Below are 15767 nucleotides of genomic sequence, written 5' to 3' on the forward strand. Positions count from 1 at the left end.
CCCCACTCTGTATCCTATCTTTAATCTTATTAGCAGAATCTTCTTGAGAACAAAAGTTATTTGTTTTTTGTTGTTGTTGTTGTTGTTTGGATGGATGGTTGTTTTTAAAACAAAATATTTATTTTTATGCATATGTTTTACCTACCTGTCTAACTGTGCATCATGTATGTGCAGTATCCACAGAGGAGGCTGTTCTTCTAGGACGGGAGTTACAGAAGGTTGTGGTCATGATGTAGATGCTGGAAATTGAACTCAGGACCTTTGGAAGCTCATTCAGTGCTCTTCACTACTGAGCCATCTCTCTAGGCCCGGTTTTCTCTCTCTCTCTCTCTCTTTCTCTCTCTCTCTCTCTCTCTCTCTCTGTGTGTGTGTGTGTGTGTGTGTATGTGTGTGTGTTCTTTTGAGATAGGGTTTTTCTACATATCCCTAACTGTCCTGTACTGTACTGTGTAGAACAGGCTGGCCTCAAATTCACAGAAATCTGCCTACCTCTGCCTCCCAGCGAGTAAAGGTATATTACTTTTTCACATTACTATCAAGGCTAAGAACTTTTTGCCTAATCATAGACCCTAGGGATTTTCCTTCTTTCTTAATTTCTATCTTAATTTTTAAAGTCTAAAGTGAATTCTGAATTTGTATGTGTAGGAGGTTACCATAGACTTGGGACCTTACATATATTCTGTTGTTCATGAGGTAAATGCTGTTAATCTTTCAGATTTTTTCTCTTTACTATTTTTCTTTTTAAAATATTTACTTGGTTTTATTTTATGTGTATGAGTGTTCACCTGCATGTTTGTATATGTATCACATGAGCGCCTGTTGTGGAAGCCAGAAGTGGGTATTGAGTCCCCTGTAACTAGAGTTAGAGGTGAGTTAAAGCATCATTTGGGTGCTAGGAATCAAATCTAGGTTCACTGCAAGAGCGGCAAGTGCTCTTAATTTCTAACACAACTGTCCAGCTCCTGTGTTACTTTGATTTGTTTGTATTTTATAAAACTAGATGCTTAAAGCAGCTTGGAATGGAAATCAGGTAGAGTGCTTACCCAGCATGTATAAAATTCTGGGTTGCAATCTCAGTACTACATCAGTGTGGTGTTGTGGCACACACCCGTCATCTTAGAACTTAAGAGGTAGAGGCAGAAGGATCACAAGTTTATGGTCATCAACTTGCTATGGCAAGTTGGAGGCCAACTTGGAATACATGAGATCCTGAAAAGGGCAAGGCAGTTTTAAGACTGAGTTATTAATGAATAGTATTATTTAGGTCTCATTTTTGGGGTTTTAAGGTTGTTTTTCTCTCTCTCTTTTTTAAGTGTTTCTTGTACTAAACCATGCCAAATTTACAAGTGAGAGGGATCAGTTTCATGTTTGTGGTAGGAGATACATGGGTGGCCTGTGTATCTGGTGAAGCAGACTTCTAAGGTAAAAGCTCAGTCTAATAGGTATGTTTTGAGAGCATAGTATACTCCAGTCCATAATAAATACATTCAAATGGGCCTTATATTCTTTAGATTTAACAGTACAAGGAGGAAGTTAGAAACAAAACCCATTCCTTTCAATGTACTATCTTATGTGTTGGGAATCAGTTTAAGATTATGGCTAAGAACTGAGAACTTGGACTCCATCAACTTAGGATAGAATCCTGGCTCTTCCACATTAATTTTTAGTTCCACACTCAGTCCATAGTATCAGGCTGTTATAGAGGTTGACTAGTGTATGCAAAGCTGTTAACATAAGTTTCTGGCACAGATTCAGTACTCACTAAAGGCTTGATGCTCTGACAGGAGGTGGAGGTAGAGGTATTCAAGTAGAAGAGGGACCAGTTATTGTAGGCAAAGGGTATTATTAAACTATAGACAGTAAAGACTCATTACTGTCTATTACAGAGAATATCCTGAATTGAGTCTTAAAAAATAGGCAGTGAAACAGTATGTAGGTCAGAAGAGCAACCTGAACCAGAATTTGCACGAACACTAAAGATGAATACTGTGCAAGTATTCATCACACAGTCAGCTGGGAACAATAAAAGCTGATGCAGGAATGCAAAGCAATAGGCAGGGACCATGTTATTGAGGGCTCTGCACTTTTCTCTAGGCCCAAGGGACATACTGAGGAACTTAGGGAGTAGAGTAGTGTCACTTCTTGGTAGCTGATTTTGCAGGATGAAAATGCTTTGAAGGAACACAGACTATCAGAGCCTTTGGTTCAGTTGAAAGACGAAGGGCAGGATAATTGGTGTGCTTAATTATTGGTAACATTCTTATGCCCTCCTCTTTTTATATATGAAACATGGATCCAGTTCAGGGCTTCTTTTACAGAATCATACTCAACCAAGGTTGTAAGATGTGCAGAAACTCTTAAGCAACAGGGAACAGGACAGGAGCCTACCACAGAGGGCCTCTGAAAGGCGCTACCCTGCAGGGTTACAAGGCAGGTGCTGAGACTCATAGCCAAACTTTGGGCAGAGTTCAGGAAAGAAGTGGGAGATAGTAAGACCTGGAGAGGACAGGAGCTCCACAAGGACAGCAACGGATCCAAAAACTCTGGGCACAGTGGTCTTTTCTGAGACTTATACTCCAGCCAAGGACCATTGATGGAGATAATCTAGAACCCCTGCACAGAGGTAGCCTATGGCAGTTCAGTGTCCAAGTAGCCTCCATAGTAATGGGGATATGGACTGTCTCTGACATGAACTGATTAGCCAGCTCTTTGATCACCTCCCCCTCAGGGGGGAGCAGCCTTACCAGGCCACAGAAGAAGATACTGTAGCCACTCCTGATGAAACCTGATAGACTAGGATCAGAGGGAAGGGGAGGAGGACCTCACCTATCAGTGGACTGGGAGAGGGACATGGGTGGGGAAGAGGGAGGGTGGGATTGGGAGGGGAAGACTGAGGGAGGTACAGGGAGGATACAAAGTGAATAAACTTTAATTAATAAAAATAAAAATAATAAAATAAAATAAAGAAAAAAAAAAGCACTGTTCAAGATTGGCAGTAATCCTGATAAAACTCGCTGGGGTCAGATGGTAGAGGAGGAGTTCTCCCTTTTTCTGAGGACTAGGGGAGGAGACGAGGAACAAAGGAAGGAGGGTCGGACCGGGAGGAGATGAGGGAGGGGTCTACAATCAGGATATAAAGTAAATAAATAAAATAAAAATAAATTACCAAAAAAATAAATAAATAAGATTGGCTACGTAGTTTCTCTGACTGAGACAATTAGGACCAAAAGTCTCTTTTCCTCCTATGTGTGATATCATAAAGGTAATATAAATGCATATGTATAGACACTTATGTGTTTGTGTGTTTTACACATGCATACATACACACACACAAGTTACATATTATATAGGGAAAACTCACATTTTAATTTTACATCTCATTTTTAAAAAGCATTTTTAAAGGCTCAAGGTAAATGAGTAGATAAAGTGAAGGATTAGATATTACCCAGAATTAGATGTGAAGTAAAAGCAATTTGACTCTTACTAATATTTTATTTAGTCATAACTTATGTTCTTCATCTATTTTCTCTCATTTATGAAGATTTCAAAATATCAATCACTGTCTTCTTGAGAGAGCTAAAAGGAAAAAAAGCATAAAATTCAATTCTTGCTGCTGCTTTATACATATCTGGGCTTTTTGATTTCCAGTTGTATAAACAGACTTCCTGATTGCCAAGTTTTTCACTGTACACAGGTGGTAAAGAGTTGCACCCATCTAGTGGACTTTGTAAAGATAAATGAGAACCGTGAATTACTGGTTCTGCATTTTATACAGATGACACTGTCTCAATGACAGTGTGTGTTTGTATCCCACATGCCATCCACCTTATCCATTAAAAGCATGTCATTTAATGGCGACACGTTTCTTTAACAGGGGAAAAAGGATGTGACCCAAATATTCAACAACATCCTGAGAAGACAGATCGGTACACGTTATCCGACTGTGGAGTACATCAGTTCTCACCCTCACCTCCTGTCCATGCTCCTCAAAGGGTAGGTACTTCGTTTCCTTAAGCAATAGGTTGGAGTTTGACAAAGCTGTTGTAAAGTATGCAGTATGCCTCATTGGCCCCATTTGGAACTGCCTGGGTAGTGTCTGATGTGTGTAAGAGTAGCCCTCCAGATCTAGCTCTAAACGCTTTAAGCCTAAAAGAAGTCCTTTGTGCCCTGGTCTCCTCAGGGTTGTTTCCATTTCTTACCTCTTTTTCCTCTTCCTTTATGCTCTCCATGTCTCTTTTTATTATATTTCTTTTGCTTCCTTATCTTTCCTATTCCTAACTGCCCAGATACTGTTTTCCTGCTTGCATGATGCTCTGTCCTTTCATTACATGCACAAGTATGCATGCCAGCACATTCATATATATTTTAGTTCCCCAACTTAAACAATAGGGGAAAGCATTCTTGCAGTGCCAACATCTGCCACAGTGGAGATGTAAGTACCTATGTGTGGATGCAGTAGATGCTGCTCTTTTTATACAGAGCTATAAAGGAGGTGGAAAAACACTGACTTCAGACTGGAAAATAGAATCCCTGATTACTGCTTTTTATGTCCACTCATATGAGTCTTGGGCATATTGAGGCTACTACTTGGAATCTGAAAGATTGGTGGCCTAGGTGCTCTGTGCATGCAAACAGCAGGTGATGGTCCTCCTCCCCTGGCCTTCCTTTCTGTTCCGTATCTCTTGCCAACACAGCTCATTTTACTGTGCAGTATTCTTGTTTCCAGTACTGTGGGGCTACAGGAAGTCTATTTCACTTGTGTCACCTTCCTCCCTTGTCAATTTATAAATATTTAATTGTGTTAAAGTGATATATAACACAGTTTAAAAATCAGCTATATCAATGAACTGGATCTCTTTGCTTCTTCCCCATCTCTTAGTCTCCTTGCCCAATGACAGTCATTCTTTTTTATTTGTTGAAATTTAAAAAAAAAATACATCTTTAACTATACATAAATCATACATTTACCTCTGTGTTACAAATAATGGGCCTTCCCAATTTTTCCACTTATCAAATTTAAACTTCTTTTTTTAGTTTTTCCACTGCCATCAGCATTCCGTTCCCTTGCCTTGTCCTGTTAATATACTTTATCACAGATTTAAATTTTACTACTGATCACATTGTGGTCTTTGCCTTTGCAGTGACTATGCATTGTTGAACAAAGAAGTATACTGTTATTGCTTTGGGACTGATGCAAAGTCATGTTTGCTAGAGTTCTTTTCTTAGCTCTTGAAAAGAAAAGGCTCTTGTATTTTCTACTGGTTAGGGAACACTAAACTCTTACAGCACGTGAACCCAAAATGGAATGACTCAACAGAACTGTCACATGATATTTCAGGGCAGATAATTCAGGTCAGTTCCCTCTCTGACATTTGCTTTCTAAGTTCACTCTTTCATTGATTTTTTTTTTCCCACAAACAGGTAAAAAAAAAAATATGAAAGAGTTTGTGTGCACAAAGGATGACAAGAATTCTGGTGTGGCTGGAGATTAGAAGTCAGGGAAGTATAAAATAGAGCTGGAAAAGCAGAGATCAGGTTACTTAGAGCCTTCCATTTCCTACGAAGGAACTGGAATGCCATTCTGCAGCCTCCTTGGGAACTATACCTGATGGGTTCTGGTGGCAGCATGAAAAATGGCTTGGTGGTAGTGAAGACGAGGACCAAAATTAGAACCACACTTCAGTGATGATATGGTACTAAATAAGGGAGGTATTTTTTTTTATTTCACTTTTTTTTTTAATTCAAAGGTAACAACCTGTTTATTTAGAAACATTAAACTTCTTGGAAATACTAAATATAAAAAAGGAGTGTGTTCCATAATCTCCTAGAATAGTTCCATCAGTAACAATTTAGGGGCTCCCCTCCAGATTTTATAATCTGATAATGATTATTCACTTTGGGCTTAATCCTTCACATTCTCTCTTGTAGATGCAATACTGAGTGCTTGCTCTGTACCAGGCCTGCAGTCAGTGTAATTATTCACAGGACTAGTTACCCAGCACTACTCTGTGGACTAGTTGCTACTGTCATCATTGTGTAGGGAAATGAGATTAAACCCAGAGAGTAAGGGTATTGCTTAAGGTAAGAAAACTTTATAGTGAAGGGACACATTTTAAATTCAGATTTAATTGAGTCCTTTATGTCCTTTAAGCACTAGTATGTCCCAAAGAAGATTTGATGGACATCAATTCAAAAAACACAGCTTTCACCTCAAAGTAAAAAAGACATTCTGAAGCCAAATTTAAATGACTATTTTGAGGAGCCCACCAGGGGAGACTTCTCGGATATAGTCTATAGCCAGTAGAAAGTCTTTTTTTTCCCATCCAGCTGGGACTATGTTCAAGTATTCGGGACCTAAGTGTATCCATGAGCATTTAGAGAAGAGGCTTTTAAAGGCAAAAAACAAGTCCTGATATCGCACTTGACTGCTGCGGGGGGGGGGGGGTTGTTTGTTTGTTTGTTTCTAAAACAAGCAGTTTAACAAAAACTAAGATAAGCAGTTAGATGGAGGGGAAGGTTTGCAACACAAGTCAAGATAAGTTAGCTAGGGCTTCCTGACCTTGGGTTCCTAGCATAGAGATGGGTAATTTTTCAAAAGGCCTTTTGTAAAGAAGATCAAATCAAATTTTAGTTAAACCTAAAATGGTCTCAACAAGAATACAAGATGGAGAAATCTCAGCACTGTCACATGATAATGGCCTAAGAATCATGAAGCTAGGTTACCCCAGTTTCATGGAAACTGCTACTACATGGAAGCAGTTCATAAAGTTTTATAGTAACAAGCAAAGAAAATCGTAAAATACATCAGATTTAGAGCAAAATGGGAAGATCTCTCCTATAGATTCAAATGCTATCTGATGACATTCCTAGCTTTTGGACTGATGGAAGCTAGCGGTCTACAACTTAATCTAGTAACTAAAATAGATTCCAAAATATTTTTATCTGTTAGTCACAGGATGTTCTGACACAGAGGTGGCCAAGGAAATGCCTATTTAGGGAACTAACTCTAGCTGCTAGGTAAGGCTTTGGACCTGCACTATAGAAACCTCTCCACATCACTGCAGTTTTAATCAGTCAGTCAGTTTCTTTCCAGGAATTCTCATTCACTAGGGCAATTCAGATATTAAGGTAGAGGGAATAATTGTTGGTGCTCCTGAGGACAGGGTAGGTAATGAAGAACATTGGCTGGAGTGGCTCTGTCCAGTAAACGAAGGAGCACTTTACATTTAGCCCTTTGTTAAAGCCTCAGCATTTTAACTAAATTACCTCCTGTGAAGGTCCTTGAAAACTTTAGGCTGTAACTTGATTGTTCATTTATATATCAAATTGACATTATTTAGAAACATGATAATGACATATGCTACACTGAACACAAGTCTAGCCATAAGAAATGTCACAAAGAAATAAATTAATACTTGTGTAGCAAGAAGACTCATCTGGGTGCTGTACATAAGGAATTTAGAGCCCACATTTTATGAAATAGACTTTTTAAAGGACTATTTCGTTCTAAATGAATTTCTCTCCTGGCTGAGACAGATGGCACTCCAAGGCCATTAAACTTCTCTCAGTATTTCATAAAGAAATCATGGCTACTAAATGTTCTATATAATGTTAAAACCACACATATCTCCCCAAACTGTTTTTTAAAGATCATTGCAAAAATTTGCAAACATCTACAAAAGTAACAACTGCAAGACCTCATGTACCTGTCACTTAGCCATCACTGTTTAGCTTGGTGTACACCATCTCTCCTCAGCTACCCCTTTTTATTTGGGGTATTTTAATGCAAACTCATGAACACTGTAATAAACATCTCAATAATAATTTCATGTAACTGCAGGGTACTTAATAAAAATTCTGCAACAACCAATACCCAGCTTACACTCAACTTTCTTCTACAGTTCCCATACTAAAATGAGTATCTAACAAAGTCTACTTACTGTAGTTGGTTGTGATTTTTTCTTAGCCAAAAAATTCCTCTCATTCAGCACTTCATCCACCCCATATATTTGTATGCTATGAGTCTGTCGAAAAGGAAGTTTTCCTACAAACCAAGCTATTGTGAGTTGTCAGACTGCTTTCTTAGAGAATCATTTAAATTGTTATATAATGCAACATGGGGATGGCTAAGCATGTGAAAGTGCTGCTGTACAAGCCTAATACAAACCCTGCAGCACTGCAGCACACGGTGGAAGGCGAGAACCCACTCCTGAAGGTTTTTCTTTGGCCTCTATGCATGCTACATGTATTGTCACCCCCCAATAATAATAAATAGGTTTTAAAAATAATAGTGAAAGTAAATCTTTCCTGTAGTACCTGTTTCTAGGCTAATATTTTTATTTAAAGGCTTGATTAGATTCAGATTGAACTTTTGTTTTGGCAGTAATGCTTTGTTGTTGGTTCCATGTAGTCAGTATTCCATCACATCAGGAGCCATCCCTTCAGTGATGCTGAGCTGAACATGAGGCTCAGATGGTAACATCTAAACGATGATAAGGTTTCCTGTCACCCTTACCTTGAATTGTTTAACAGCCAGTGAGAAGTATTTAGCCATTTTGTTATGGGTCACAGAAAGATGATTTTCAAAATTAGCCAATCATTGACTAGAGAACAACTAATAATAACACTTTCGTCCATTGTAATTATTATTTTCAAGTAGAATTTATCTCAGAGAGGGAGAATGAATGTGTATTTTTATTTTCAGCTTGGAGAATAAATAGGCATTATCCAAAAATTTTCCATTGATGTCCAGTGTCCATTGATTCCAGTCCTTCCTGACTCCCTCTCTGTATCTGTCTTCATCACCTCTCACACAGACCAGCATACTCCTCTGGTATTTTATTAACTGATGTAATATTCCCATATATCTCACTTATTGTGCACAATTTTCTTAACATTCAGTTAACTATGGTCCTTCTAGGCAAAATCTTTTGAGCTCACTAAAATATTTTGAAAGAACTTCTTTGCTTTCTGATCCAAGAAAATCTACCAAATTCAATTTCCATCTGTTGACACAGGTCTGAATTCTGCTTCTTTTGGTGAGGAGTAGCTCTTGGAGACAGTAGTCTAGATTCCAGATTCTTATTCACACTGAATTGTTAACTGTTCCTAACCCTTCATGCCAGGCAGAGTTTGTTCATTATTTTTAAATTATGCAAATGTTTCTTGATAAGAAGCAGACCATCTTGAGTATTGAGTATTCAAGTGTTTGGTAAATGGCATTTTCTGAGACATTTTCCAAGGGCTGTCACATGGCATTGTTTGTTCCCACCAGTAACAGCAAGTCATTTTCCCTTATATAATACAGTCTTTGTTCTTGAGACGTTCTTACATAAGAACTTTCTTCTGGCACTTTGTATGTAACAATCATTGCACTCATTACCAGTTGAAACATTTGATCTTTTTTATTCTTTTTTATGTAAATATTACTTTTTATTTAGTCTTTAAAATTTTTAAGTATTTGTATAAAATATTTTTATCATATCAATTTGTGCCTTGCTTTTCTGGTATTCATAACCCCATAATACAGGAATAAAACATACCTTGAGTCCAGTTAATGCTGTCCACATGCACACAGGTGTGGGGCCATCCACTGAGGCATGGGCAAACTACCAGTGGTCGTATTCCCAAAAGAGACTGACTCTTCTTCCTTCAGGAACCCTCAGCTGCTAATAGCTCCTCCGCCAAGGGTGGGGCGGCCTCTGAGTAGAATTTTTACTGGCTTGATTATATGCAAGTCTTAGGCAGATAACCACTGGTCCTGTGAATTGATGTATGTTGCAGCCATGTCATGTCTCTGTAAGTCTGCACAGCTTTCCTCCACATCTATCACTCTTATATTCTGTCTGGCCACTGTCTCACTGTGTTCCCTGAACCTTGGATGAGGGTTAAAGAGTTAATATAGATTATTTAGCCAGAACTGAACACTTATGATTATGTGTACTTGATGCCTTGACCAAATGTGAAACTTTGTATTCACTGCTGTTCACAGCAAAAAGTGACTCCTCTAACCAATAAACAAACATTTAGAAGGCAGTTTAACAATATGACCAATTAATAATGACAGAAATTGTCCTCTGGAGAGCCTATAATCTCTCTGTTCATAGTTTTACACTGTCATTTAAATACTTTCTATGGAACAGGGCTCATATCTAACTTTAAAAAATTGCTTGGTAACCCTCATAACTACCATACTACTCTTGCATCAATGGGTATATCTTGCCAGCCAGGTTGGTATTATAACATACCAACATTCATTGGTGGGTGAGACTATTGATGTCTCCTATAACAGCCTTCATAATACCTTTCTGCACTGTCTAACCTAGCCAGCAGGGAGAGTTTCCTGGTCAGTAAAGCTTATTTTCTCTAGAGACATTTGCTCTTACATTTTGCTTCCAGTAAGTTTTAAAAGATCTTCTGATATGCTGTATTTTTTTAATGAGCATACATGTAGAATAGTGTGCCTTTTCATACTGACACAGATAGTTAGGGTTCACATTGTCTGAAGTATAAGTCAGGAAAAAATGACTCAGTTTTACAAAATAGTGATTAATTTTTACTGGTGATCTACCCTAGGCTTGCTATTGTGGGAAATGCAGCATACTTAGTCACAGGCTCTGCTACTAGAAAGCTTATCTAAGAAGAGAACAAATTAGGTAGGATAAAGACTAATTTTGAAATTTAGGACAGACCTAGCATATAGGACACTTCTTTCTATAGTAAGCAATAACTTAGCAGGTCAGGATTGTCAGGTTTAAATGATGTGTGTGAGTTATAGATCCCATAGTGGGTACTGAGGAAAATCAGAAAATTCCCAAACATCCTCTTGTATTCCTAACTTTAAGGAGTTGATGTGTCAGAGAATGACATTTCCCACTGTTGGGGGCAAACTGCTGGGATGAATTGAAAGTGTTCTCCCAAGTGGAGTACTTTGTAAATGTTCTCATAGTTCTCAAAAATAAACCATCAGTGCATCACAGATGGTTCTAATAAACTCCATTAAAAGAAAGGAAAAATAGAACTAATTATACCCAAAATTTAGAGTGGAAACTTTTTATAGATGGTCTCAGCTCAGAAACTAAACTCAAGAAAGAGAGATCTTGTCTGGGGATCATCCTCCTTTGTATAAGCCTGACTTTGAGATTCATTGCATTCATCATATGCTTACACTGAAAAAGCATGCTAGGTCTTAGATACCCATTGGGGACTGGGAAGAATAGGTAAAATGTAAAAGGATGAGTGAGACACATCCCCAGAAACTAAGTTGTTTGAAATGAAGTGGTAGACCTGACTTGTAGTGACTTCTACAGTGTGACATGATGTGCAATAAGAGAAGCACTAATCTGAGGTCAGGGACAGCTCTGTGGGAGTACAAAGGAGGGAGAGTACAAAGGCTGGGCACTGAACTAGTGCTGAGAGATGCGTTAGTGGTGCTAAGTCTATGAGGAACATGCCATGTGTTAGAACTTCATCCCCTGGGGATACAAGGACTGAGACGGGACATAAAACTGGTGGCCTGAAGGCCCACAGGTACCTTAGCCAGTGAGTGTAGATTTTAATTATTCTGCGTACTGTGTTTATCTAGTCTTGTTCTTTCTCTAGGCCAGCAGGTCTCAACCTGTGGGTCACAACCCCTTTGGGGGTCGCATATTAGATATCCTGGATATCAGATATTTATATTATGATTCATAACAGTAACAGAATTATAGTTATAAAATAATAACAAAATAATTTTATGATTAGGGTCACTACAACACAAGGAACTGTATTGAAGGGTTGCAGCATTAGGAAGGTTGAACGTCACTGCATTAGGCCAATGGCCTTTATTTTACAGCCTCTTGTTTTGTTTTGTTTTGTTTTGTTTTGTTTTGTTTTGTTTTTGAGACAGGGTTTCTCTGTACAGCACTGGCTGTCTTAGAACTTGCTCTGTAGACCAGGAGGGCCTTGAACTCAAGAGATTCACCTGCCTCTGCCTCCCAAATGCTGGGATTAAAGGCATATGCTACCACTGCCAGGCTATTTTATAGTATCTTTAATACTCTTATTTATAATTAGATAAGTATAATTGCTGTTTTTCCTTGACATTTAAGAAAATAGGCCCCTCTTTATATCTTTAATAACCCTCCTATATTATATCTAATATCGTGAATTCCAGTAGGCTGATTTTCAAATTCCTTTCATAAAAGAGATTGCTAACATAAATTGGTTTTCCGTATAGTCTAAAGAGAATTATGTCTATCTGAATATATTGGTATTTGTGCTGTTGTAAGCTAACAAGGGAATACTAAAATAATACTAAATAGTGGTTATCATTTAGCATAAATGAAAATAAATTAGTGTATCACCCTGAACATATTTTGCTATTTCCTCTATTGTATTTTTAAACTTAAATGTTATAAAGTAGCCTACCTCCTAATGTGTAGTAAAGAGAATCTTGTTTTCCTGTCTGAATTTCCTACAAATAATGTGGATATATGAAAAAGAGTACATTGTCCTTTATCACTCAACAAAATGATATCATTAGTGGTTTGTAAATTTTGGTAACTTTTAATGCTTTGGGTGTTCTTATATTTACTTATCATTCATGTTTATGCGTGCATCTGTGTGTGGGAAGGTGCACGCAAGTGCAGGTGCCTGTGGCTGAGGTGCTGGCTCTCCCCTGGAGCTGCCCAGTGGTTCTGAGCCATCTGGCAGGGATCCTGGGAACCAAACTCAGACCCTTTGCAAGGGCCGTATGTCCTCTTAACCACTGAGCTATCTCTTCGAAGTTTTATTTAAGAATTATTTAGTTTTTGTTTTCAGACATTTTTTTTTCATTTATTGAAGATGTAGTCTTTTGCCACAAATTAATTTATGTTATACTCTTTAAATTTTTAAGGTAAATTTTATATTATAAAAGCACTTAAAATAAGTAAAAACAGCAAACACCAAAACAAACCAGACCCCAAATTTATACAATTTAATGAAATTCGATATAGTTAGAATTGGCATTCACAATAGAAGTTGTGAAACTTCACATTAAATTTGTAGTTTCTATATCAAATATGTTTTATGCACTTAATCCACCATCAAAACCAAAACGCCTTTGGCACAATTAGAGCTAGAAAACAGGAAGTTGTAGATCCCCTTTCAAATTTTGTGTTCTTTTGTGGATGTCACACTATCGTGTCTTCCAAGAACATTGTGCTAGAAGACCTTCTCAAGAACTGAGACATTTAGAGTTATATTTCTCTCTAGGCCTAATACTAAAACCACAAATCTAGTACTATGTTTAATTGACATGAAAGTGATCAGTCTGTTTAAAACCATGGTAGAATCTTGTTTTAACTCTGTTTCTTTATGTTCTATAGTTACAGCTACCTTTGCTTTATCTCCATGCACTTAACATAAAGTTGTCCATTACATCATTCAATACGGGAATTGTCTTATTTGGGCTGTTACCCATTTTCCTGACATTTTATCACACAATGGACTACAACTCAGTCCTGTATTCATTCAGATGCTGAATTTGACATTTGAAAGACTTCTTATTTTGAAATGAAGCAGATCTGGTGTGCAGTCTTCCTATGTTTCTACAGTAGATACCGTGTTTCTCTAGTGGGCTTTTCTAGAAGCCATAATTCAACTTGATGATCTCAGTGATCTCGTTAGTGATCTCCTCTACTGTCTTTGCAACTCATCTGTTGCTTTCAGATCACCATATCTATATATCTATATATCTATATCTATATCTATCTATCTATCTATATATATATATATAATTCTCTTCTGTCTCTTTCCCTAATTCAAGATGGGTACTCTCTGTTGACAGGGGGTCATCACTACTTAGGCATTAGCCATCTCCAAACTAATGTTGATGGTCAATGGCAATTTCTTTTTTTATTATTTATATATTAATTACAGTTTATTCACTTTGTATCCCAGCTGTAGCCCCTTCCCTCATTCCCTCCCAACCCCACCCTCTGTCCCTCATTTCCTCCCATGCCCCTCTCCAAGTCCACTGATAGGGGAGGTCCTGCTCCCCTTCCCTCTAACCCTAGCCTATCAGGTCTCATCAGGACTGGCTGTACTGTCTTCCTGGTAAGGCTGCTCCGCCTTCAGGGGGAGGTGCTAAAAGAGCCAACCACTGAGTTCATGTCAGAAACAGTCCCTGTTCCCATTACTGGGGAACCCACTTGGACACTGAGCTGCCATGGGCTACATCTGTACAAAGTTATTTGCATGCATGGTCATTGGTTGGACTATCAATCTCAGAAAAGACCCCTGGGCCCATATTTCTTGGTTCTGTTGCTCTCCTTGTGGAACCCCTGTCCTCTCCAGGTCTTTCTATGTCCCCCTTCTTTCATAAGGTTCCCTGAACTCTGCCCAAAGTTTGACTATGAGTCTCAGCATCTGCTTTGATACCCTGCTGGGTAGAGACTTTCAGAGGCCCTCTGTGTTAGGCTCCTGTCCTGTTGCTTGTTTTTTCCCTCTTCCGATGTCTGTCCCGTTTGTTTTCAATGGCAATTTCTTAACTTCTTCACTAACTTGTTTCTCTATCAGATTATGCATGATACCTCCATCCCCCAGTTAAACTAAAAGCACAGGACTCATTCTTAAACCTTCAACTTGGACTCATTCCTCACTAACCCCGCCTCCAGTACTACCAAGTCTTATTGGCTCTTCCTTTAGACATTGCCAGCATCTACCTACAGTTTTGTGTCATGCCTCTGCTGCTTACTAGGCAATTCTTACTGTTGCTAGCCATCCTTTTTTACTTTCACCTGCTTCCCAGCTTCCACTCTAGCCACCCAGTCTGCTCTTTATTCCCGGGTAACCAGGATCATTGTATTGTTGTTTTTGTTGGTTCTGGAAATTGAACCCAGAGCCTCTAACATGCTAGACAGTTGCTCTATCACTGGGTCACTCCCACCCCAGAGCCATCTATTTAAAACATAAATTAGGATGTGTTAATTTCTTGCTTTAAACTATCCATCACACTTAAAACCAAACTGCCTGCCTTGGCTTTCAAATGTATATATGATCTGCTCCTGCCCTGCCCTCTTGTCACTCCTAGTCATTGCTTCCTCCAGCCCACCATGCTGGCATATCTTCTCCTCTGATTCACGGAGGTTGTTTTTGCCTTGAAACTTTTACCTTTTCCTTCAGTCTAAATAAAAAATACTCACTAATACTCTTTCACGTGCACACATGTAAATAGTCACTCTGCATTTCTCAGTTTACTGCCTTCAGTTTTCACAGCACTTCATAATATAGGAAATGACCTTTATACTGTTTCTATTCTGCCTCTTCCTCCAACAAACACACCCTTACTAAAACACTAAGTGACCTTTGCCTGTCTGCTCTTGTGTCCCCAACATCTGGAATGGTGCCCAGCACATAGCAGTGGGTTGAATGAATGGTCTTTGAATGAACTGTGACAAATAGTGTCTGTGTTTCTTTTATCAGAACTGAAAGCTGGTTCTTTTGATCCATTAATAGATTTGTTAATGGGATAACTGTTCTGTTTTCTCTCTTGTTTGTACTTTAGCTATGAAGCCCCACAGATTGCCTTACGCTGTGGGATTATGCTAAGAGAATGTATTCGACATGAACCACTTGCCAAAATCATCCTTTTTTCTAATCAGTTCAGAGATTTCTTCAAGTATGTGGAGCTGTCCACATTTGATATCGCTTCAGATGCCTTTGCTACTTTTAAGGTAATTTTTTTTTTTCTAAATCAGAAAGGTTATATAGTTCATGTGGACTGAACTCTAAAGAGGCACTTC

General features: G+C 38.4%; 1 protein-coding gene across 5 annotated transcripts in view; it reads left to right on the forward strand.

Moving 5' to 3' along the window:
- The window catches only part of Cab39l (calcium binding protein 39 like), a 117503-nt gene that overhangs the window by 71644 nt on the left and 30092 nt on the right, over nucleotides 1–15767 (forward strand). For all 5 annotated transcript variants that reach the window (XM_060391104.1, XM_060391107.1, XM_060391105.1 and 2 more), the window contains 2 exons: nucleotides 3875–3993; nucleotides 15530–15698. In XM_060391104.1, the coding sequence (XP_060247087.1) occupies nucleotides 3875–3993; nucleotides 15530–15698 (288 nt within the window). The remainder of the gene's footprint in view (nucleotides 1–3874; nucleotides 3994–15529; nucleotides 15699–15767) is intronic.

This window comes from Meriones unguiculatus, chromosome 9 (genome assembly GCF_030254825.1).
Source record: "Meriones unguiculatus strain TT.TT164.6M chromosome 9, Bangor_MerUng_6.1, whole genome shotgun sequence".
Lineage (NCBI taxonomy): Eukaryota > Metazoa > Chordata > Mammalia > Rodentia > Muridae > Meriones > Meriones unguiculatus.